Here is a 26145-nt window from a genome sequence, read left to right as displayed (position 1 = left end):
ATCCACACTCTCTTCACCCTGTATCCAATGGCAGGCACTGTGAGAAGGCTGCTGACAAAATGGGTGTAGTCCACGGTCCCTGAACAAGGTCACTCTACGACAGCAGCAGCAGAAACCAAAGTTACACAGCAGCCAAGAGGCAGAGTCAGAATTAGAACCCAGATCTTCTTACTCCCAGATCCGAGCTTTTCCCACTAATGTTGGTATTTGTTTGTTAAGGGCTTACTATGTGCAAAGCTCTGTTCTAAGAGCTGGAGGGGATACAAGGTGATCACGTTGTCCCTCATGGGGCTCACGGTCTTCATCCCCATTTTACAGATGAGGTAACTGAGGCCCAGAGAAGTTAAGTGACTTGCCCAAAGTCACACAGCTGACAAGTGGTGGAGCCAGGATTAGAACCCATGACCTCTTACTCCCAAGCCCGCGCTCTTTCTACCGAGCCACGCTGCTTCACGTGGTCCACTAGACCACGCTGCTCCTCAATAACAGGTCTGGTGATGTCGCTCTGACTTCATTAAATGGGCACTCAGATAAAATAATTCAGGCAGTCCTTAGGTATAAAGCTCCCTTAAAAATGAATCTTTTCAAGCCTAGTAGCTGAATTATCAAGTTAACAAAATAAAATAATTTACCTTCCCGTTGGAACAAAGACTCAAGCGTGAAGTCCAACGTAGACCTAGGCTACATTTTAATTCCCTTTTTTTCCTTGGAATTTTTTCAATATAGGAAACAATAGTTCTCTATTAACCATATTTGACCTTTCAAATTGTTCACCTTCCTGGTGTTTATAACGCCGTCTCAAATATTTCCACTATAAATAAGCATTTATAAATTGCTTTGGTCTTTTTCCATGGTTATTAAAAGGTCAGCGCAGTCATAACCTTAGATGCAGTTTGTTCCTCATTGCCTGTTACTTTTTAATTACACATAAAATAAGTACCCACTAGGAATATTAAGACAATATTCATAGATTCAAAAGGCACATCTTCTATTTACCTAAATTCTCAATTTTGTACCAAGGGATGTGGTTGCCTGCTGGGCCGTAAGCTCGTCCTCTAGACTGTAAGCTCGTTCATTCAATCATATATATTGAGCACTTACTGTGTGTAGAGCACTGTACTAAGTGCTTGGGAGAGTACAGTACAAAAATAAACAGTCACATTCCCCGCCCACAACAAGTTTATAGTCTAAAGGTGAGGGGAGACAGATATCAATACAAATGAATAACATGACAGATATATACCTAATTGCTGTGGGGCTGGAAGGGGCTAAGAGCAAGGGGAGCAAGTCAATGCGCGGAAGGGAGTGGGAAATGAGGAAAAGTAGAGCTTAGTCTGGGAAGGCCTCTTTGAGGAGATGGGCCTTTAATAAGACTTTGAAGAGGGGGGTGGAGGAATGATTGCCTCTCAGATTTGAGAAGGGAAGGTATTCCAGGCCAGAGCCATGACCTGGGATAGGGGTTGGTGGCGAGACAGATGAGATTGAGGCACAGTGAGAAGGCTGGCACTAGAGGAGTGAATAGTGACGGCTGGGTTGTAGGAGAGAATTGAGGTGACGTAGAAGGAGGCGAGGTGGTTGAGTACTTAACGCCAATGGGGAGGAGCTTTTGTTTGATGCAGAGGTGGATGGGCAACCACTGGAGTGTTTTGAGGAGCAGAGTTCTGAACACTTTTGTAGATAAATGATCTGGGCAGCAGAGCGAAGTATAAACTGGAGCGGGGAGAGACAGGAGACCGGGAGGTCAGCAAGGAGGCTGATGCAGTAATCAGGATGGGATAGACCGAATGACTGTATTAATATGGTAGCAGTTTGGCTGGAGAGGAAAGGGTGAGCTTTAGCAATGTTGTGAACGTGGGACTAACAGGATTTAGTGTTGGATTCAAGGTGTCAAGGAAAACACCAAGGTTACAGGCTTGTGAGACAGAAAGGGTGGTGGTGCTTTCTAAAGTGATGGGAAAGTCAGAAGGAGAACAGGGAGGTGGGAAGATAAGGAGCTCTGTTTTGGACATGTTAAGTTTGAGGTGCTGGGAGGACATCCAAGTAGAGATGTCTTGAAGGTAGGAGATGTGAGACTGTAGAGAGGGAGAGAGATCGTGGATAGAGATGGAGATTTGGGTATCACCCGCATAGAGGTGGTAGTTTAAGCCACAGGAGCGAATGAGCTCTCCAAGGGAATGGATTGTAGGCAGATAATGTGTCTGCTTCTTCTTACATTGGCCGAAGGGCTCAGTACAGTGCTCCGCACACAGTATGCACTCAATAAATACGAATGAATGAATGAAAGGAGGGCTGAAGAACCTCCTCCAACCTGAAGTTACACCTGCCGGCCAGACCCAGGCAACAACCGACAGTAAGGTTTTCCTATGTAAAATAATGTTGGGCACACGCGAGCAGAGAAGCAGAGAAGTCTCCCTGGTAAACCCTTCTACTTGGTTTTATGAAAAGGGAGCGTTAAGCACAAGAATGTTAAACAATATAGTTTCCCCATCGGATATAATTCAAAGCACAATAAAGGGTTCCCAAGATCCAGCGGTCAAATCTGGGGCAGCAGCAATAATAATAATAATGTTGGTATTTGTTAAGCGCTTACTATGTGCAGAGCACTCTTCTAAGCGCTGGGGTAGACACAGGGGTATCAGGTTGTCCCACGTGGGGCTCACAGTCTTAATCCCCATTTTACAGATGAGGTAACTGAGGCACGGAGAAGTTAAGTGATTTGCCCACAGTCACACAGCTGACAAGTGGCAGAGCGGGAATTCGAACCCATGACCTCTGACTCCAAAGCCCATGCTCTTTCCACTGAGTCACGCACCTCCCCATCTTTCTGTGCATAGTGAGTTCCTCGCCTCTAGCTCCCTCTTCTCGCCAATTCTAGGCTCCCTTCCTCAACCCCTTGGTTGTTAGTCCCCACACCCGACATCTGTCTGTCTCCTGTCCCCCATTCCTAGCTGAACTCCTACAACTCCATCCCCAGATAATGATAAGGGACATCTGTGACAATTAAGTTAATAATAACAATAGTCCTGGTATTTGTTCAGCGCTTACCACGTGTCAGATACTAAGCTCTGGGGTAGATTCTATTTATTGCTATTGTTCTTGTCTGTCCGTCTCCCCCGATTAGACTGTAAGCCCGTCAAAGGGCAGGGACTGTCTCTATCTGTTAGCAATTTGTACATTCCAAGTGCTGCTTACTATGTGCAGAGCACTGTACCTAGCACTTGAATGAATGAATGAATACAAGCTAATCAGGTTGGACCCAATCCATGTCCCACGTGAGGCTCGGTCTTAGTCCTCATTTTACAGATGAGGCAACTAAGGCCGAGAGAAGTGAAGTGACTTGCCCAAGGTCACACAGCAGACCAGTGGCAGAGCCGGGATTAGAACCCAGGTCTTTCTCACTACCAGGCCCATGCTCGATCTACTGGGCAATGCTGCTTCTCTTAAGTTCTTCCTTGTGTTCTTCACTGTGTCAAGCGCTGTGCTGAGGACTGGGGCCGACACCAGGTAATCAGACTAGATAGAGGCCCTGTTCCACTGGAGTCTCACTGTCTAAAGGGAAAGGAGAACGGGTATTTAATTCCATTTGTGTCCATCCCTAATCCTCACTCTTACCCCTCACTGTCCCCTTCCAGAGCCCTTTTGAGTTACAGCAGCTGCATCTTGTCCTTGCATTGAGCTTGAGGTAAGGGAGGCATAGAAGAAGGGGAGGTAAAGGGAGAAAGAAATGTCAGTCAGTCAGTCAAGGATATTTACTGAGCACTTACTGCATACAGAGCACTGTACTAAGCACTTGGGAGAGTATAATATAAAAATATAACAGGCATGTGCTTTCTCCGAACCTATGATTGCCTATATAGAGGATTCATATCTGGCTGGAACATTATGGCAGAGTGAGAGTATACCATAACCAAATACCAGCATTAAAATGCAGTATCACTAATGCGGAGAAGACGTAGCGGAAAAGCACAAGATTGGGGATCCCTATAGTACTAAAGCATGTTGCAAATGCTGGAAGAGGAGGAGGTTAATTATCTCCCTTCACAGAAATGCAGAAAGGACTGCTTCCCCAAAGTTGGTCAATCTTCTTGGGGAGAAGGAGAAATAAGAAGTCAGAAGGAGATGTGTATTTTGCGTAGAGGGAGAAATGAGGAAGCTTGAAGGAGAGGCATATTAGACCTCCTGAGTAGATGAAATCAAGGCAAGAAAAATACTAAATTCCAATTACAGAATGAGATAAAAATGCCTACCCATTAGATTTAAAAGACTGAGCTGACTTGAGAATGCTTTTCTAAAAACTGCATGGATTTTGTTAGCATGTTAAAGTAAAACACTTCCATTATCTTTGAGAAGAGATCAGTCTACATTGTAACAAAATATTTTCCATGGTATTGGGTTATTTGTCTTACCTAGAGAATGAGCGGCTGTGGTTTTGGAGCTAAAAAAAACGACCAAGTCCAAGATCTCCAAGTTTCACTACACCGGTGGCCGTAATAAACACATTAGCTGGCTTTATATCTGGAAAAAAGTAAAAGAAAAAGTAGGATTAAACGATACAGAAAGTTCCTGTTTTCCAGTGGGATCTTTTTGTTTGTTTGTTTTACATTTAGGAAGTGTGCATTTCTTAAAGAAAAATCCTTCCAACTCATACAGACAGATGATTATCATGTACTTAATTTTACATTATACAGAAGTGATGTTTAAGAACTCATACAGTTGGGTGGAAGAGAATAATTACGATTACTTGCTCAAGCTATAAAACTGAATAACCGCTAACCTTTACTGAAATAGCATTTCCATTTGGTATTTGCAGATCACGTCTAATATTTTTTAAAGATCTAATATGGAAAATAAATGTTTTATTCATCTTCTTTCTTTCTCCCTCTATATCATTACTTTCATGGAACTGAAAAACAGGAACATTTCTGGTTTGTGTGCTAATTTCCTGAAAATCAGACCATATCAAACACTTTTGGTAAAATACGCTAATGGGCTGATTTGGACAGCTCAACAGTGAGAAAGATAAGTAAAGGGGCACACACCCAAAACAATTTCAAATATTAGACAGAGGGTTTTGCCCAGCCCCTGGTACTTTATGGTGTTCCTAAACACTTGGAAAAAAGAAAAATACCTAGTATGTTCTCCAAAGCCAAGCTTTTGGCTAAAAATGAAGAACACGCCAGCATTTCCACAGTTCATTATGATGCCATTTCTCAACATGTTTAAAAGTTAAGCACTTTTTATGGTATACTGAGGACTGCTAGATGTTTCTTCTCTCCTATTTCTATTTACCTCCTTCAGCATTTGTTTTTGTCTTCCTTTTCTAAATTTATATACAATAATCTGGAACACTGAACAATCTGCAAAGGACATGCAGAGCTTCTTTCCATTTATATCAGGAAATCCCAAAAGGTGTTTTTGGAAAAATATATGAATAATCCCATTAAAACTTTAATTCTTGAAAATTACACTTATTTGTGACCAGATTTTCTATTAATGCCTCATTTTCCAGATAACATTCAGAACCCGCCCGTGCTCTTCACGTTACCTCGATGCATGACTCGCCGAGAATGCATATGTTCCAATGCACTGCAGAGCTGAACAAAATATTTCCAAACCGTCCTTTCAGGAATCAATCTCTTTTGCTTCTTAAAATGCTACAAAACCAAGGAAGGGGGAAGTGAAGAGAATATTCCAAAGCTAGATTTTGACATGCCTAAAAAATGATTTTTAAATGACAAAAGACTACAGTCTTTTAGCTCCCCACTGCTTACAGAACACCTCTCTTCAGAGAGTTTTACCTGCTAAAATATTTACAAGAATTTTGCCTTACGTAGTAGCACAACTTCTTCCCCTCCCAAATACAGAACCTCCTGCGACATATAAATGTAATATACACATATATATATATATTACACTTCCACTTACTTTGTATTTGGCATTATGATTAAGAATACTTAAAGGTCTAAGACTAAACTTCGCTTTTAACTTAATGAAGCAGTAGCTATGATATGGGAAGGATTCAGAGAATGGTCAAGAGTTAAGAATTAAAGGCATTCAACTGGGGATACAGGGCAGATGTATAGGGAAAGTTACTACAAGAATGTCCACCCAGAGTTATCTATTACCAACAGAATGAATCTTAGTCACAAGTCATGAGCTTCACATGATAAAAACAAATGCTATAGAAAAAATGTTATTTCCACTGCCAATCTTCATACGGCCAAGGAAAAGATTTATTAGATTTATAAAAACACTCTTTGAAAACCATAAAAATGTATATTATCCCCATTAATAAGCATTTCAGGTTCAAAAAATGAAGAGATATTGTTTACAGAAATGTTTATCCATATATGTGCACTGTTTGTTTCTCCCTCTCTCAAACTGGCACATCAACTGAACAGTTGGTGTTATTTATGCTAAATTTAGCAATATATGTTTTTCCTGGAAACCTCATATATTCAAATGGTATACCAGCAACTCAGTTATTTAGTACTACAGAAATATAGCTCAAATGATGGCTAAACACCTGGATTTGACCATGTTTAGCACTGCTGCCAGATGAGGGCAGACTGGAATGGAAATTATGGCAAAGAGATCCGCCACCTGTCTATCCCATGTAAAAGAAAAGGCAATTCGATTTCTGTCGGCCCATGGCTCAGAGAACAAGGGAAATATTTTAAATGAGGGCAATTTAATCCTCATTAGAATTGTTGATTTAAAAATAACCATCTCCTCTTTTAATATAGGTACCACTTTATCCAAGTTAATTTTTAAGAATGAACAATGGTGACTATAGGTATTGGAAGAAAAAAATAAAGAAAAAAGATCTGAGATCTTACTTCATTATGAGATTTCATAAAAAGAAGATAAAAAGGGGAAAATATGAATCTAATAAATGAAAGATTCTCAATATTGAAAATAGACTATTTTTAATTCCTGACTGTTTTGACATCGGTTTTCATTCAGTTGAAGCACGTGTCTAAATCAATTCTTTATGTATAATTTTCACTCAGATTGTAATGAATCCAAATAAACCCTGTGCATGTATGTGTTCTCCCCACAGCTGGATTAGCATATCAGAAGATCGTTTGATGTCAACAGAAAGATGGAGATCAGGTTTCTTTTCATTTAAAAACAAATACACAATGCTATGTAAGTATAGGTGCATAAGGCATACTTCCTAGAATTAATATGGATTCTGAATGTGTCACAATCATAAACACTTTGTAGTTGATGAAAATTTTAAGATGTTTTGAATATAAACAAACTTAAAATATGAGTAATTAAAAACTGTTCACAAAATTCCTAAAATAGCCCTCATTTATATGTTGTTTTTATTATAAAATTTAAAAAGTGTAATGTGATTTTTTTTTCCTTTTTCTTTGTCTTATTCACTCCAGCATATGGTGGAACAAAAGGTTCATATGGTTTCAACAAGTTCTCTCAACTTTTACATTCCAAACATAGCAACTATAGAAACAACTCTTAAAAAAGCCAATTTATGTCCTTAATAGAGTTGTGTAGTTTATACATAAGCATATAAAAGGAGTAAGAGTAGCATAAAAGTACACATAAGAGTTCAGTACTATTATATTTAGAAAGTGAACATTTTCTTCAGGACACTTAATAAACTACTTTTATTTAAAATGAAAACAAAATGCAACCTTTTTAAAACTAAGAAATAAACCATAGGAGGATTATATTTTGCCTAATGTTTTGGGGTTTTGGGGGGAGGGGTGGGCGGGAGGAGGCATGAAGGGAATTGTATTCTTTCTCCTGCAATGGCATGTTTTGCGGTACAAAAAAGAAAGACAACAGTGAAAGGTGAATATGTAAGCCAAATCAATTCGGAAAGCAATATTAAGAGTGAGTTTTAGAAAATAGCTTGATATTAATTTTGATCATTCAAACTCTCTCTCTCTCTTTCTCTCTCTCTTGGCCTACCTGCAGCCTGACAAGAAAAATTTTAGATAAAGGTTCAAGATGATGTTATCTTTTCCTAATGTCCTTCTAAGTATACACAAATGAAAAAGAAAGATACAATAGTTTCGACAACCTGATTTGTGTACATGTCCAGGTTTAGAAATCTCCTGTAATTAGTTTCTTTGTGAGAAAATCTAACTGTTCTGATGGTGGCACTGTTGGCTGTCTCTTGAAGAGGGCACATAGATGATAAAAAGATTAGAAAAAAAACTTTAACCTTTTCATCACTGATGGAATTTATATCTACAAAATGTAGAACTCTTCACAAAGTGAACAACAAAAACCCTTCTGTAAATACAGCAAAGGTACAGTTGTTATTTTTTCTAAGCAAGATAAGGAATGTTAAAATGCTATTTTGGACTTTTAAAATTTTATTTTATACTCAAAATTTAAAATGTCATATATGTCATGGCAGAAATATAAAATGATGTGCCATAATTAGAAAATGATTTTTTATTAAACCTTAAATATCATTTGATCTTGTTACTATGAGGATGACTATTTTTCATAATACTGCACTGCACAATTTTTCTGAAGAATTCAGAGGACTAAAAAAAATTAATTCACTGTTAATATCTGAAATTCAAATTAGTTTTGTCTGAGATCGCATCTTTACAAAAGGTAGAAAATTGACAGAACTGAAAAATATACTTAAAGGCAAATTATTTGTTATTTTAAAAATATCCAAAATTTCTCCCATGCAAAGTTGTTAATTATAGCCTTTTAATATCAACTATATAAATCAGTATTATATCATCTATAACTCTTCCAATTTAAATAAAAACATAATAAAATGAACAGAGAAAATTCACTGCAAAATTAGCAATAGAAAAATTCCTCAACTCACGCTTACCTTAAAATCCCATATGATCATAAGGGATTTTCACTAAAAAAAATTTAATTATATGTAATATGATCTCCAAAAGGGTCACATGTTGCCCAAACAGCACATAGCTGAAATTCATTCAATTGTATTTCTTCAGCACTTACTGTGTGCAAAGCACTGTACAAGCACTTGAGAGAGTACGATATAACAATAAACAGACACATTCCCTGTTTACAACAAGCTTACAATACATATGGCTAAAAACACTTTCAGATGAAACTCAAACCAATATTAGTGGCACATAAGGCTAAATGTGGCAAGTATTCATCAGCTTTTATAATAATGTTGGTATTTGTTAAGTGCTTACTCTGTGCAGAGCACTGTTCTAAGCACTGGGGTAGATACAGGGTAATCAGGTTGTCCCACGTGAGGCTCACAATTAATCCCCATTTTACAGATGAGGTAACTGAGGCACAGAGAAGTTAAGTGATTTGCCCACAGTCACACAGCTGACAAATGGCAGAGCCGGGAATCAAACCCGTGACCTCTGACTCCGAAGCCCAGGCTCTTTCCACCGAGACACACTGCTTCCTCACAATTTTATAATTACGATACTCAGATTTAGAGAACTGATACACTAAAAATTGCTCCATATTTCCTTGCAAGCTTAGAGAAGTTCAAATGCTCTATGCCTGAAAGCTCTGCTACCTGTTTCACCATTCTAGAATTCATTTCAACAAGTAATGAGTTTGAGAGAATTTTCAGACCTCTACTAGACGCAGCATTGAGATGATGATGGTGATGACAAAAATAATAATAATCACTGAAATAAGCACTGGAGCAGATACAAAATAATCAGGTTGGACAACACCCTAAGTAGGGAATAAGATGGAAAAATAATACTTTAAATATGATTGAAAGAACGAATGAAATACATTTCTCAGAATCCAGAGGCCTATGTTCACAGGGAAATGAATGAGAATGAATCGACCAATTGAGCAGTGCCTTAAAATTCAGGATTGGGAAAATTTACCTCCACTCTCTTTCTGTATGCTGGGGCAAACTCTCCATTTGTGCTCCATGAGCTGAATCGTGGATGTACACGCTCAAGAATATTGTATGTCTAAAGATGTTTGTTTGGATATCTACAGAAAGTTATGTATATACTGAGGTTTACACATTTGATGATGATGGGAATCTTCTATTTAAAGCAATGGTGCTGAGCTATCCCCTTCTATTCTCCACTCCCTCGGGGAACTCACTTCAATGGCTTCAACTACCATTTCTACGTGGATTATTCACAAATCTACATCTCCATCCCTGTTCTTTCTCCTCTGCAGTCTCAAATTTCCTCCTGCTTCCAAGACATCTCTATGTAGATATTCTGCTGACACCTCAAACTTAACATGTACAAAACAAATCTCCTCATATTCCCTTCCCTTGACTTTCCCATCACTGTAGAGAGCACCATCACCCTCCCTGTCTCACAAGTCTGTAACCTTGGCATTGTCCTCAACTCATCTCTTTCATTCAACCCACGTATTCAATCTGTCACCAAATCCTGTCGGTTCAACCTTCACAACACTGCTAAAATCCACCCTCTCCCATGCATCCAAACTACTACCGTGTTCCTCTACGCACTTATCCTATCCCATCTGGATTACTGCATCAGCCTCCTTGCTGACCTCACTGCCTCCTGTCTCTCCCCACTTCAGGCAATAATTCACTCTGTTGCCCCGAAAGAGCCTGGGCTTCGGAGTCAGAGGTCATGGGTTCGACTCCCGGCTCTGCCACTTGTCAGCTGTGTGACTGTGGGCAAGTCACTTCACTTCTCTGTGCCTCAGTTACCTCATCTGTAAAATGGGGATTAACTGTGAGCCTCACGTGGGATGACCTGATTACCCTGTATCTCCCCCAGCGCTTAGAACAGTGCTCGGCACATAGTAAGCGCTTAAAAAAAAATACCAACATTTTTCTACAAAACCACTGCATTCATGTTTCCCCACTTCTCAAGAACCTCCAAGGTTGTTCACCCACCTTTGGGTCAAAGAGAAACTCCTTGCCATTAGCTTTAAACTACTCAATGACCTTGCCCCCTCCTACCAAACCTCTCTGATCAACTACAACCCAACCCATTCACTTCGCTCTTCTAGTGCCAATCTATTCACGGTACCTCGATCTTGTCTATCTCACGGCCGGCCCCTCACCCATTTCCAGCCTCTGGCCTGGGATTCCCTCCAGCTTCATATCTCACAGACTCCTCTTTCAAACCCTTATTAAAATCATACCTCCTCCTAAATGCCTTCTCCAACTAACTCATTTCCTCTTCTCCACTTCCACTCCTTTCTGTGTCACCCTTGCACCATAAGCTGCACAGCAATTATGTACCTATCAGTAATTTGTTTAATTATAATAATATTGGTATTTGTTAAGCGTTTACTATGGGCAGAGCACTGTTCTAAGTGCCGGAGGAGATACAGGGTCATCAGGTTGTCCCACGTGGGGCTCACAGTCTTCATCCCCATTTTACAGATGAGGGAATTGAGGCACAGAGAAGTGAAGTGACTTGCCCAGAGTCACACAGTTGACAAGTGACAGAGCCGGAATTCGAACCCATGACCTCTGACTCCCAAGCCCAGGCTCTTTCCACTGAGCCATGCTGCTTCTCTGCTGCTGTTATACCGCTGTCTGTTTCCCCTTCCAGACTCTGAGCTCCTTGTGAGGAAGCAGTGCGGTCTAGTGGATATAACACGGGTCTGTAAATCAGAAGGGCCTGGGTTCTAATCTCAGCTCTGCCACTTGTCTGTTGAGTGACCTTGGGCAAGTCACTTAACTTCACTCTGCCTCAGTTCCCTCATTCGTAAAATGGAGATTAAGACTATGAGCCCAATGTGGGACAGGGACTTTGTCCGAACAGATTATCTGGCATCTACCACAACATTTAGTACAGTGCCTGGCATACAATAAGTGCTTAACAAATATCATAATCATTAATCAATATGACTTGATTGTTGGATTGGGATCTGGTTCACATTTCTCCCTTTTATCTCCGTCTGCAGTATCCTAAAATTATATGTGTAGTTAGGAAAGCACTTTGGGCAGGGAATGTGTTCGTTTATTGTTGCACTGTACTTTCCCAAGTGCTCAGTACAGTGCTCTGCACACAGTAAACACTGAATACTACTGAATGAATGAATCAATGAATTCCATCAATACATGCACGTATGTGGATAACAGCCAAACTGTGGAAATGTGTTGGAACTTATCCCTAATTTCCTTTTAATATACTTAAGCTCTTAGCCAGCATGAATCATATCTACCCAACTCTATCGTACTGCAATCTCCCAAGCGCTTAATATAAAGCTTGGGCAGACTGTACGCGCTCAATAAATAGCACTGATTGATACTTCTGAAATACTACTTCTGCTAACAATGAGCCGACAGGCATTAGTAAGGAACAGAAGGGGACTACTGAGTATGAATCATAATATCCAAAGCTGGATGGTACTACAAGAGGTCAAATGACTCAGTCCCTGCCTCCAGGCAAGTAGATGACTAACTAAGAACCAGGACAGTTACTTTGAAAAAAAAAAAAATCTCCAGGGATGGAAACTTCACCATCTCTCAATGATCTGTCCCTTTGTTTTATGAACAAGAATGCCTTCTTTATCTTCAGAAGAACTCTTAAAAGTGAAATGTACAGCAACAGAATGTGCAAAGACTTAGTACAGACTCACTGTAAAAATGCAAAGCTTCCTCCCTGTATGTTTTTTCAAAGCACAGAAGGTTCTACTAAGAATGCAACCCTGTACCGTCACTGTACTAAATTAAGTAGGTCTAAAGAAAACTCTATGGATCCACTACCAGAACGATTGCAGATGGAGGTGGGGCATTCCGGGAGAGATGCGTCCATGGCGTCGCTATGGGTTGGACACGAATCAAAAGCCTAAGACAACAACAAAGATCTTATTCTATACCTGTGTTCTGATGATGAGACTTAAGAAGAGCTTTATTTAGCAGAGATATCACAGGCTCTCAGATCTGTTATGGATTTTTCTCACCAAGTGGATTACAAATTTTGTGGGCAGGGATCATACCTTTTACCTCCATAAATACTGAGCGCCTACTGTGTCCGAAGCACTGTACTAAGGGCTTGGGAGAGTACAATATAACAATTCATTCAATCATATTTATTGAGCCTTTACTGTGTGCAAAGCACTGTAATAAGCAGTTGGAAGAGTACAATACAACAATAAACAGACACATTCCCCACAGCGAGCTTACAATCTCTCCCAAGGAGGCTACTGAATCAGGCTCCTCATTGGTCTTCCTAACTCTAACCTCTCTTCAGCCTACAACTGTGTTCTTCAGTTTGGATAATCTCCCAATAATGTTATTTGGGAATTTGTCACCCCCAATCTTCAAAAACTTTTAACGTTATGCACTTTTTTCTCCCTCAAAAAATCCTGGCCGCTAGCTTTAAGTTATTTCACTAGCTCTTGCCTTTTTATATATCTGATTGCTCTTTCTCCTGGGAAACTCATCCACTCACATAGTTTTAAACACTACCTTTGGGTGGATAACTCGATCTACATCTCCAGCCCTGACCTCTCATTTGCTATATAATCTCATTTCTTCTTCTGGCTTTAAGGCATCTCTACCTGGATGACTCATCTGCACCTGAAACTCAAAATGGCAAAAATGGAATTTTTCACTTTTCCTCCTAACTTTTTCATCACTGTGGACAAAACCATCACACTCTCCTCTTATAAAAAATAATTTTTAAAAGTATTAGTCATAGACCCAGAAAACACATCATTTTAGAGCCCCGGAGATAACACTAAGTTACCAACATAGCTAGGATTTATTTAGCAGCAAGAAAATAAAATAATAACACTTCTTTTCCCAATTTGTCAAGGAATTCCCTCGAGAAAACTGGTAAATCAAGATCAGCGAAGCCATAGATTAGGCAGGGGCTCTATTACAGGCAGCTGGAAAAGAAATGCTATGTGAACTGTTAACAGTTCACAACTATACTTCTTCTGTATTATTATTCTTTAAGAAAACCACCACAAATAGGCTATGCGATTTTAAATACTATGATCCACTGAATTACTAATGACATTATGGATTTTGAAAAAAAAATTATTTTTAATGAATATTACACAGTTATCACAGATATGCCTGAACATTTTTTATCCATTTACCCTGTGTACATTTTATATATCCCCTGCAGAAGGCCAAACACGATTCTGAGAAAACATGATTTATGCTGAACATTTTAATTTAATTCTTCTTTAATGAGAATGCCGCATTTTTTATCTTTAATAAGTTGTGGCTTAAAACTAGCTGTCTCGTCACATTTTAGGTATTTTTCCATTGAAATTCAATTACAGCCTAAAAAATTCAGTGTCATATATCATGATCCTAATCACACCCTTTGATTTTGAATCACTTGAAATTATTCAAGGCTCTCGGGCTTAGAATCTGTTTCTGATCAACAGTTTTTATCAGATGCCTACTGAGAGGTACAGTAGTATAGTACCTTTTTGGGCAACACATCATAAAAAGTCAAAGACAAGCCTCTGCCCTCCAAGAACTCATTAGAAGTAGGAGAAAACAGTAATCAATCATAATCAATCAATGGAATTTAATGAGTTCGCACTGTATTAAGCGCTAGGGAGCATACAATACAGCAGCATTAGTGGATACGTTCTCTGCCCTTAACAAGCTGACAATTTAGCGGGGGAGACAGACATTACTAAGAATAAATAAAGTAGTTTGTAATATATAACTTAAAAATATGTACACAAGTGCTATGGGGTGAGGGTTGGGTGAATATCAAATGTCCAAAGGTTATGGATCCCAATGCACAGACTTGGCAGTAGAAGTAATTGTACTTAAGAAGCGCATACTATGTGCCATGTACTGTAATAAGCGTTGAGGGAGAATACACAAGTGGGAATTAGACAGTCTCCCTCCCGCTCAGGAGGCACAAGCTAAGAGTTTAAGTGGTTTAATAATAATAATAATGATAATGTTGGTATTTGTTAAGCGCTTACTATGTGCAGAGCACTGTTCTAACAGCTGGGGTAGACACAGGGGAATCAGGTTGTCCCACATGGGGCTCACAGTCTTAATCCCCATTCTACAGATGAGGTAACTGAGGCACCGAGAAGTTAAGTGACTTGCCCAAAGTCACACAGCTGACAAGTGGCCAAGCTGGGATTCGAACCCATGACCTCTGACTCCAAAGCCCGTGCTCTTTCCACTGAGCCACGCTGCTTCTCTAAGGAACTGGAGACAGACACATCAGAAATGATGTAACATTAATACCAAACACAAATCCCCAAAACAGGCTTAAAGTCTCAGGAGATTTAGATGTAGTAGAGTGCTCTGCACACAGGAAATGCTCAATAAATAGGATTGAATGAATGAGTGAATGAATGACAAATGTACCACAGTTAAGGGTGAGAAAAAAATAAAGATAATAGATACTAACGAATACACAGAAAATTAAATGAATGCTGAGGGGATGGCATGATCAGAAAGACGGGTGACATAAATAATGATAATAATGTTGGTATTTGTTAAGCACTTACTATGTGCAAAGCACCGTTCTAAGCGCTGGGGTAGTTATAGGGTAATCAGGTTGTCCCACGTGAGGCTCCCAGTCTTAATCCCCATTTTACAGATCAGGGAACTGAGGCACAAAGAAGTTAAGTGACTTGCCCACAGTCACAGAGCTGACAAGTGGCAGAGCTGGGATTCTAACCCATGACTCCGACTCCCAAGCCCGGCCTCTTTCCACTGAGCCACGCAGCTTCTCATAAACCAAGGAATTAAGCAGAGGTGCCAGGAGAGGAGGGACTGGTTTGTGGAAGCTGAGAGGAGAGACTCACGTAGGAAGCATGAGCAGTGGGTCTGGTTGGGAGAATTGAGAGCTAGGGACAGTTAAATTAACTCACAGACTGCAAGCTAAAAAATATCACTATCAATATTATTATTATTATTATTAGGTTGGACAAAGTCCTTGTTCCACATGGAAAGTTCAACCCATTTGGGAGATAACTGAGGCTCAGAGAATAATAATAATAATGATAATGATTTTAGTAATTGTATTTGTTAAGCGCTTACTATGTGCCAGGTACTATACTAAGCACTGGGTGGGTAGAAGCAAATCGGGATGGACACAGTCCCTGTCCCATGTGGGGCTCACAATCTCAATCCCCATTTTACAGATGAGGTAACTGAGGCACAGAGAAGTGAAATGGCTTGCCCAAGGTCACCCAGCAGACAGGTGGTGGAGTCTGGATTTGAACCCCTGACCTTCTGACTCCCAGGCCTGTGTTCTATCCATTACACCAAAGTGATTTGCTCAAGGTTACACAGCAGACAAGTGGTGGAGCCAGGAGCCCGCTGTTGGGCAGGGATTGTCTTTATCTGTTGCTGAATTGTCCATTCCAAGGGCTTCATTCAGTGCTCTGCATACAATAAGCACTCAATAAATACGACTGAATGATTAGAACCCAGGTCCTTCTGACTCCTAGGTGGGTATTCTATTCACTAGGCCACACTGCTTCTCAGCCCCGTGTAATAGTAGGGGATGGACAGTGCCCATATGGCCCACAGTATCCACCTGGCCCACAGACGATATAAGATCAGAAGCTCTGGGGCCAGCAGTGCCAACTCATGCCCATGCCGGACACCCGACTGTTGCAACAGATCAACACAATCGAGTCACCGTTTGCTTTTTCAGATAGCTTTAACTGCAGAAGTGGTTTCCTCAAATGCTGGCAATAAGATCAGATTTTCACCCAGCTGATATCAGGCCATCCCAAAAGCCACCCTAAGCTTTTATGCCTATAAACAGATAATAATTGTGATATTATTTAAGCATTTACTCTATGGCAGACCCTGTACTAAGCACTGGGGGAGATGCAAGCTAACCAGGTTAGACTCAGCTCAGGTCCCATATGAGGATCTCAATCTCCATCCCCATTTCACAGCTAAAGTAACTGAGTTGGCTATTTATCGATTTGTTTTACATACTCTTGCTATTAATAGTCTATGTTTATAATGTATATTATTCCTCCTGCTCCCACTTTATGCATATGATTTATGATTGTCTGGAAAGCAGAATCTATACTTTACTTTTATTGTATTAATAATAATTATGGTATTTGTTAAGCTGTACCCTGTACCGAGTGCCACGCACACACTAGGCATCCAGTACAATGTTCTGCATTGCACTCACACATGAATTAATATAGAGTATAGGGTTGACAGGTAGCCAACTACCGTATATCAGGGCCACATTAAGTGATCACCTCCACAAGCCTACTGGCCCAGATTTTTCAGAATGGTAAACTACTTCGTGGACCTAAACAGCCAATTTCAGAGATGTGGGAACTCTCCTGCCAGCTGAGATGATATGGAATAAATGAACACTGAAGTGCAGAGCAAATGACAGTCACCTGCAGAATCTGGTCCAATAGGTTTTCCCATTGTTGCCACTTTTTTATGGTATTTGTTAAGCACTTACTATGTGCCAGGCACTGTAATAAGTGCTGGGGTAGAGTCAAGCTAAAAATAATGACAATTATGGTATCTGTTACGCTCTTACTATATACCAAGCACTATTCTAAGCGCTGGGGTAGATACAGGGTAATCAGGTTGTCCCATGTGGGGCTCACACTTTTAATCCCCATTTTCCAGATAACAAACTGAGGGATAGAGAAGTGAGAGGAAGGTCACACAGCAGACAAGTGGCAGATCCGGGATTAGAACCCACATCCTCTGACTTCCAAGCCCGTGCTATTTCCACTAAGCCACGCTGCTTCTTTCTAGCCATGCTGTTTCTCTCCGATCAGGTTGGACTCAGTCTGTGTCCCACGTGGGGCTCACAGCCTTAATCCTCATTTTAAAGATGAGGTAACTGAGGCACAGAAGAGTGAAGTGCCTTGCCCAAGATCACATGGCAGATAAGTGGCAGAGCTGGGATTAGAACTCGGGTCCTTCTGAGTCCCAGGCCCATGCTCTATCCACTAGGTTTTGCTGTTCCTTAGAATGAGCAAGTCTTTCCAATACTAGAGTGAGGACCGTGACAGAAACCATTTGGTTGGAAGGCAGAACCTGGATCAATCATCCATGGACAGCACCCAACTCGGGATAAGAAGTAAAAGGAGGAGGTTGACAAGAAGGATGTAAGCACAGCTTCTTACAGTTAACATCTCAAGTTGATTTTCCCCACAGAATCAAATTCTTCTTGGCAATTTTCCCCAGAAAACCCCTGAGAATTCATTTTACCTAGAAATTTAGAGCAGAAACAAACTATAAAAAGCCAAGGTGTCCATTGTCCTCCTCTCTCCCCAATTCACTGCCACTCTGGACGACAGAATGAGGGTGACTGCTGGTCGGTGAAATGGTTCGTCAGGAATGCTTCCCGAAGCAAGCGTCATTTTCCCCATTCCCACATTTGCTTTTTCAGCCCATTGTAATCGTACCGGTAAAGCCTGGATGAAATGGATTTAAGTCTCTTCACCAGCTGTCTCCCTCTTACTTTTACTTTAGATTCTTCTGCTTCAGTGTAGCTTACACTGTTCACTCTTCCTAAGATAACCTTCTTACTGAACTTTACTCTCAACTCCCCACTCTGATCCACTGAACATACGCTTCCCCCTGCCTGGAATCTCTTTCCCCTCAAATCGGCCATACGACATTCCTCTCGCCTATAATGCCCTTTAAAAAGAAGCAGTGTGGCCTAGTCAAAAGAGCATGGACCTGGGAGTCACAGGACCTGGGTTCTAATCCTGGTTCCACGACTTCTCTGCTGCGTCCGTATCTGGGCCTCAGTTTCCTTGTCTGAAAAAGAGGGATTAAATCCAACTCCTTCCACTTAGACTGTGAGTCCCAGGTGGGACAGGGACTCTGCCAATCTGCTTGACTTGTATCTATCCCAGCATTTAATACAACGCTTGGCACACAGTAAGCGTTTAACAAATATCGTTAAGAAAAAGCTCTCTTCTCCAGAAGGCATTCCTCAGTTGGATGCGCCCCTACTGATATCTCAAGAGTCACCTACACAAATAATTTGTATGTGTATGAAAGTGTATGTTTGGGTTGCTTATTTCTATTGCTATCGGTTGAATCTGGGTTTTTCTGAATGTTTTCACTATATCCATACAATGTGTACGCACCTTCCCCTGCCACTAAATTGTATACTCTTTAAGAGCAGGGACTGTGTTTTTTATTGTGTGCTTTCACGGGCCTATTATTCTGCTTTCATTCATTCAACTGTATTTATTGAGCACTTACTGTGTGCACAGCACTGTACTAAGCACTTGGATGAGTACAATACAACGATAAACGGACATATTCCCCGCCCACAATGAGCTTACAGTCTAGAGGAGGGGGGGAGGAGGGGGGGGAGATAGATAGCAATACAAATAAATAAAATTACAGCTATGTATATAAGTGTTGTGGGGGCTGGGAGAGGGCAGAGAGCAAAAGAAACGAATCAGAGTGATATAGAAGAGAGTGGGAGATGAGAAAAAATGGGGCTTAGTCTGGGAAGGCCTCTCGGAGGCCTCTTCAATAAGGCTTTTGGAGGGTGGGGAAAGTAATTGTCTGTCAGATTTAAGGACGGATCGTGTATCAAGCCAGAGGCAGGACGTGGGCTAGGGCTTGGCCCCAGGATAGGTGAGATTGAGGCACAGTGAAAAGGTTAGCACTGGAGGACTGAAGTGTGTGTGCTGGGTTGTAGAAGGAGAGAAGCAAGGTGAGGTAGGAGGGGGTTAGGTGATGGAGTGCTTTAAAGCCAGTCAAGAGGAGTTATTGTTTGATGCAGAGGTGGATGGGCAACCAGTGGAGTTTTTTGAGGAGTGGGATGACTTGTCCTGAATGTTTTTGTAAAAAATAGGATCTGGGTAGCAGAGTGAAGTGAATAAACTTAAACTTAAAATAACTTAAAATAAACTTAAATAAACTTAAATATTAAACTTAAACTTATACCCCCACTGGAGTGGGGAGAGACAGAAGACTGGGAAGTCAGCAAGGAGGCTGATGCCGTAATCCAGGCAGTCTAGGATAAGTGATTGTTTTAGTGTGATAGCAGTTTGGATGGAGAGGAAAGGGAGGATTTTAGTGGTGTTGTGAAGTTGGGAACGACAGGATTTAGCGATGAATTGAATAATGTGGGTCGAGTGACAGAGAGGAGTCAGAGATAACACCAAGGTTGCAGGCTTGTGAAACAGGAAGGATGGTGGTGCCATTGACAGTGACTGGATGGAAAAGTGACGGGAAAGTCAGGTGGAGGACAGGGTTTGGTTGGGAAGACAAGGAGCTCTGTTTTGGACATGTTAAGTTTGAGGTGATGGGAGGACATCCAAGTAGAGATGTCCTAAAGGCAGAAGGAGATGAGGGACTGGAGGGAGGCAGGGAGAGAGAGCAGGACTGGAGATATAGATTTGGGTTTCATCCGCATAGAGGTGGTAGTTCAAGCCATGGAAGAGAATGAGTTCTCCAAGGGAGAGGGTATAGACAGAAGGGGAGTCAGAGCTGAAACCTGAGGGATCCCCACAATTACGGGTTGGGAGGCAGAGGAGGAGCCCACAAAGGAGACTGAGAATGAACGACCAAAGAGAGAAGAGGAGAACCAGGAGAGGAGAGAGTCAGTGAAACCAAAGTTGGATAATGTTTCTAGGAGACGGGGGTGGTCCACAGTGTTAAAGGCAGCTGAGAAGTCGAAGAGGATTAGGAAGGAGTAGAGACCATTGCATTTGGCAAGATGGAGCACAGTCGTGATGATGATGTTGGTATTTGTTAAGCGCTTACTATGTGCCGAGCACTGTTCTAAGCGCTGGGGTAGACACAGGGGAATCAGGTTGTCCCACGTGGGGCTCACAGTCTTAATCCCCATTTTACAGATGAGGTAACTGAGGCACAGAGAAGTTAAGTGACTTGCCCAAAGACACACAGCTGACAAGTGGCCGAGCCAGGATTCGGACCCATGAACTCTGACTCCAAAGCCCGTGCTCTTTCCACTGAGCCACGCTGCGTTTGAAAGAGAGGTATTTGTGGAGTGAAGGGGATGGAAGCCAGGTACACAATTAGGAAGCAGCATGACCTGGCAGAGACAGTACAGGTCTGGAAGTCAGATGACCTGGGTTCTAATCCCAGCTCTGCCCCTTACCTGCTGTGTGACCTTGGGCAAATCATTTAACCTGACTGTGGGCCCCATCTGAGACAAGGACCAATTATCTTATATCTACTCCAGTGCTTAGTACAGAGCTTGGAACATAGTAAGCGTTGGATAAATAACACAACCGTCATCATGATTATTGTCATCATTATTTCATCATAATTTTTATTAATAATAATGATAAAAATTGATTAAAATGATGATGGTAGAGGTGCACCCTTTATATATTGTACACAAGCAATAGAAATGTTGCTAGAGAAGCAGCGTGGCTCAGTGGAAAGAGCCCGGGCTTGGGAGTCAGAGGTCATGGGTTCTAATCCCACCTCCGCCGCTTGTCAGCTGTGTGACTTTGGGCAAGTCACTTAACTTCTCTGTGCCTCAGTGACCTCATCTGTAAAATGGGGATTAAAACTGTGAGCCCCACATGGGACAACCCGATCACCTTGTATCCCCCCAGCGCTTAAAACAGTGCTTTGCACATAGTAAGCGCTTAACAAATACCACCATTATTAAATGTCCATTCAAGACACTAAGTCCTGTAATTTTCTTTTTCAAAACATAGATTTATAAACCCTGTTACACTGCACATGTCTGATCATTTTAAAGATAACGTTTTGTTTCCTCGACGCTGAAAAAAAAATTTCTAAGGGTGTTTCACTCTAATTATTCATTGTTAATTTCCATCTTGAGGGAACATCACTTCTTGCTGCACGAGAGAAATATTAAACTTAAATGTGCCCTAGATATTTTAAGATTAAAAAAAGAAAATGTTTTCTATGACTTTATTTCTGCCGATGTGGTAGCTGAAGGGAAAATGTAGAAAGTTCACTCTGTGCAAGAAAAAGTAGAGGAAAAAGACATGTTCTTTTCTCTAAATTATTAGCACTGTATTTCAGCCTGAAGCTAATATAGAATAATAAGAACGATATTGCTGTTGTCATATTAACATGTACTTTCCCAAATGCTTAATACAGTGCTCTGCAGATGGTAAGCGCTCAAATACCAGTGATGGATGGATTGCCATAACTAATAAAGGGATTGTCTCAGTTTGTCCAAAAATCCCATGCTGGCTGGGACCAAATTCTGATACTAAATGGAAGCATGACACACTCTTCTAACAAAGGGATGCTCTATTCCAGAGCTTTGAACAGGCTAGGAAAGCCCCCAAGATCTGAGCCCCTGTCCCTGGTAGGATTAATCAATTAATAATAATAATAATAATGTTGGTATTTGTTAAGTGCTATGTGCAGAGCACTGTTCTAAACATTGGGGTAGATACAGGGTAATCAGGTTGTCCCACGTGAGGCTCACAGTCTTAATCCCCATTTTACAGATGAGGTCACTGAGGCCCAGAGAAGTGAAATGACTTGCCCACAGTCACACAGCTGACAAGTGGCAGAGCCGGGATTCAAACCCATGACCTCTGACTCCCAAGCCCGTGCTCTTTCCACTGAGCCATGCTGCTTCCCTATAATAATAATGATAATTGTGGTATTTGCTAAGCACTTACTATGTGCCAGGCACTGTACTAAGCACCGGGGTGGAGACTAGCAAACAGTTTGGACATAGTCCCTGTCCCTCATGGGGCTCACGGTCTTCACCCCATTTAACAGATGAGGTAACTGAGGCCTAGAGAAGTGAAGTGACTTTCCCAAGGTCACACAACAGACAAGTAGTATTTATTGAGCACTTACTATGCATAAAGCACTGTACTAACCGCTTAGGAGAGTACGATCCAAATCAAACAAAATTTGAGCCAGGTTTGAATGGACTCTGACCTCCCATGATCCCTCACCTCTTCGTCCCCCTCGATTTAGGTGGGACCCCATGGTACCACTGAACTGAAAATGCCAGGCACCAACTGGAAATGGTTGGGAATTGATTTCCAAGGAACATGAAGAGTCTCCTCACATTGTTGGTTTCAGCAGTCCATGCGAGAGTCCAGCATCACAAAGCTTCCTGGTAGGCATTTTCACTCACGTCAGACTTGGCATTAAGTATTTCTACTGTGGAGGCGCCGTGGCCTCTGTGTTCAGCGAGTACTGGGCCAAACTGGCAATGGCAAGAGCCAAGCCTGGGCCAGGCAAAGAAAGGAACTGAAAAGAGACAGGATTTCCAGGCTGGGTAAACTCTACTGCCTATCTATGTGGGAATCAGTGAGTATGCTTTCCCATAGGAAGCAGCATGACATAGTGAATAGAGCCTAGGCTTGGGAGTCGGAAAGTCACGCGTCCTAATCCGGTCTCTGCCGCTTGTCTGCTGTGTGACCTTGGGCAAGTCACTTTACTTCTCTGTGCCTCGGCTACCTCATCTGTTAAATGGGGATTGACACAGAGCCCCATTTGGGACAAGGACTGCGTCCAACCCGATTTGCTTGTATCCACTCCAGAGAGTAATGCAGTGTCTGGCAGAGAGTAAGTGCTTAACAAATACCGTAATAATAATGATTATTATTATAGCTGTCTCTCCGGATGCTCCAGCTAAGGTCTCTTGATCATGTAGTCCTGTCTGTGCCATGCGTGTACCAGTCGGAGGCCTTCAGCTTTTCTCAAGGTGATTTTGTGTCCCAGACATCTGTCTGTATACGATCCTGAAGGGGTTTCTGTGTTTTGGGTGCTAATTTCGGGAAGACTAGAATTAAGTTAAGGCCAACCCTGCAAAGACCAAGATCAGTTTCTAGGAGCTTCCCACTTTTCTCTAGAAAGTGGGAGAGAGAAGGGAATCAAAATCTAAGAGTGGATAGTCCATCCGATGACCAAGGTCAATGGTTTGACCTAGATTAGGGACTTGGCATTTGACCAAAGGACTAGAATCCATCAATCAATGGTATTTACTGAGTGCTTACTATGTGCAGAGCACTGTACTATGCATTTGGGAGAGTACAGTCTAACAGAATTGGCAGAAATATTCCCTGCCCATAACGGTGTGGAGAACTACATTTGAGTTCAATCCTTTATTAGTTTTTTGTTTGTTTTTGTTTTTTTCAGGGCACTGAAATGGCAGTTACTGCACCAATGAGTCATCTAGTCGCAACAATCTTTGTTTATAGTGTGGGAGGGGCAGGAGGAGAAACAAGATTAGGCAGGAGCAAAAGGCTCCTTTTGCCAGTCAAAAGCCTAAATCTTCAATTACTCAGTCCACTTAATAGCTTTCTCCACACTTTATCATTTATTTTTTTCATTTAACCTTGGGCAATGATCTGTACTTTTATTATAGTCAGCCATGCACCTCCCTAACTCCGACCGGAGTTCAAATTTTAGGAAAAGAGCTCTCAGAAAAGACTTTCTTCCTTGCCGCAAGAATCGCTGTTTGCTCTTCCCCTCATCTTGGCTAGGTGCTATTCGGAGCTGTCATCCGCTCGATAACTGCATTTTTACTTTAATAACTTTGGCATTGTTTATTGCTCTATTTCTTTCCAAAGGGCTTTTTTAGTAGTCATTTGTAAAGTTTTGCAGTGGGGGTGAGGAGTCTCTAAAGCAGAAATCAGATAGCTCTGATGATTCACCTGGGCCAGAGGGAAAAAATGAATAACACTGGAAAGTCCTCACCCTTCTCGCTACACAGTGACAGACTTATTAAATGAGTTAGTAGTGCTTAAATGAGGTCAAGTACGAGTGGGCAGGGACTGTCACTCTTTATTGTTGCACTGTACTTTCCCAAGCGCTTAGTACAGTGTTCTGCACAAGTAAGCGCTTAATAAATACGATTAAATGAATAAATGAATGATCCAGTTTGATTTGGGGGACGAAGGGACAGGGGTTGGAAGAAGAGAAATGGGAAGATGAGGTGGGGGGTCACCACATACCTGTGTAGATATCCTAGACAGAAGGCAAATAGATGGAAATATATGAGGGGGCTAGTTTTGGCATGAGTCCTCACATCTACAAAAGAAAGCAGCAGTGCTTTCATGTTTACCATAAGTAGTTTTTATTTTATTTTGTTTTATTAAGCACACACTATGTGCTGGGCCCTGTCCTAAGTGCTGAGGTAAATGCAAGCCACTCAGGTTGGACACGGTTCACGTTCCACATAGGGCTGACAGTCTTAATCCCCATTTTAAAGATGAGGTAACTGAGGCACAGAGAAGTGAAGTGACTTGCCCAAGGTCACAGAGCAGACGAGTGGCAGAGCCAGGAGTAGAACGTGGGTACTTCTGACTCCCAGGCCCGTGCTCCATCCACTAGGCCATGCTCTTTCTCACCCGCTTTTGAAAATCTCAGGAGAATAGTCCAGAAAACGTATCTTTTGTGGCTGCTCTCCTTGCCCGCCAGCTAATGGCTGAATAGGCTGCCCTCTAGACTGTAAACTCATGATGGACAGGGAACGTGTCTGCTGATTCTGTTGTACTACACTCCCCCAAGCGTTTAGTACAGTGTTCTGCACATTGGAAGCACTCAATAAATACCAGTGATTGACTGAATCATTAATGGTTCCTTGTCAGGTTTGGCTCCACCCCACCAACACAAGTGGTCCTCCCAGCTGATTCATCCTCCCATCCCTCTGTTTTGAAAGTGGCTCAACCCAATCCACCACTGCAAAAGGTGTGAACTGGAGCATTAGCAACTGAACAAAACATTCAAAGTCAGTAGCAATGTCAGTGCCCAGCGAGGCCTAAATGCAAGCAATCTCCCAAAAAGACAGAAAGCTTCCACCTCCCTTGCCCTAGTTCCTGTGCCTTGAGGCAATTACATTTAGCTCCTCCTGCATTATACTGAAGATAAATTTATGAGACCTCTAAAGATAAATATTTCCTCTTTGAGTCACCACATATATGTCATTCTCTGGAGCCTCAGTCAAAGCACAGCAAGATGGCATTACCGCTTCGTTATGCCAGTGTTTCTTTTTTCTAACACTATACATTGCAATAGGATTACCTAATCTCGACTGAGAGTACGTAAAAAATAATAAATTGATTTTCTGTAGTTTGGGCATTTTTAAATATATTATGCTTTTTTATTTTTCCTTTTGCAAGTCTACACATTTCCCCCTTTTTTAGTAATAATAATAATAATGGTATTTATTAAGTATTTACTATGTTCATTCAATAGTATTTATTGAGGACTTACTATGTGCAGAGCACTGTACTAAGCGCTTGGAATGTACAATTCGGCAACAGATAGAGACAATCCCTGCC

The 26145-nt window shown here is 41.4% G+C and overlaps 1 protein-coding gene across 1 annotated transcript in view; it reads right to left on the bottom strand.

The window, feature by feature from the left end:
- Positions 1-26145, bottom strand: part of NEK7 (NIMA related kinase 7) — a 227255-nt gene that overhangs the window by 50875 nt on the left and 150235 nt on the right. The window contains 3 exon segments of the mRNA XM_029063357.1: positions 4407-4443; positions 4445-4515; positions 5546-5654. Coding sequence (XP_028919190.1) covers positions 4407-4443; positions 4445-4515; positions 5546-5654 — 217 coding nt within the window.

This window comes from Ornithorhynchus anatinus, chromosome 4 (assembly GCF_004115215.2).
Source record: "Ornithorhynchus anatinus isolate Pmale09 chromosome 4, mOrnAna1.pri.v4, whole genome shotgun sequence".
Lineage (NCBI taxonomy): Eukaryota > Metazoa > Chordata > Mammalia > Monotremata > Ornithorhynchidae > Ornithorhynchus > Ornithorhynchus anatinus.
This window is presented reverse-complemented; position numbering and strand designations above follow the sequence as displayed.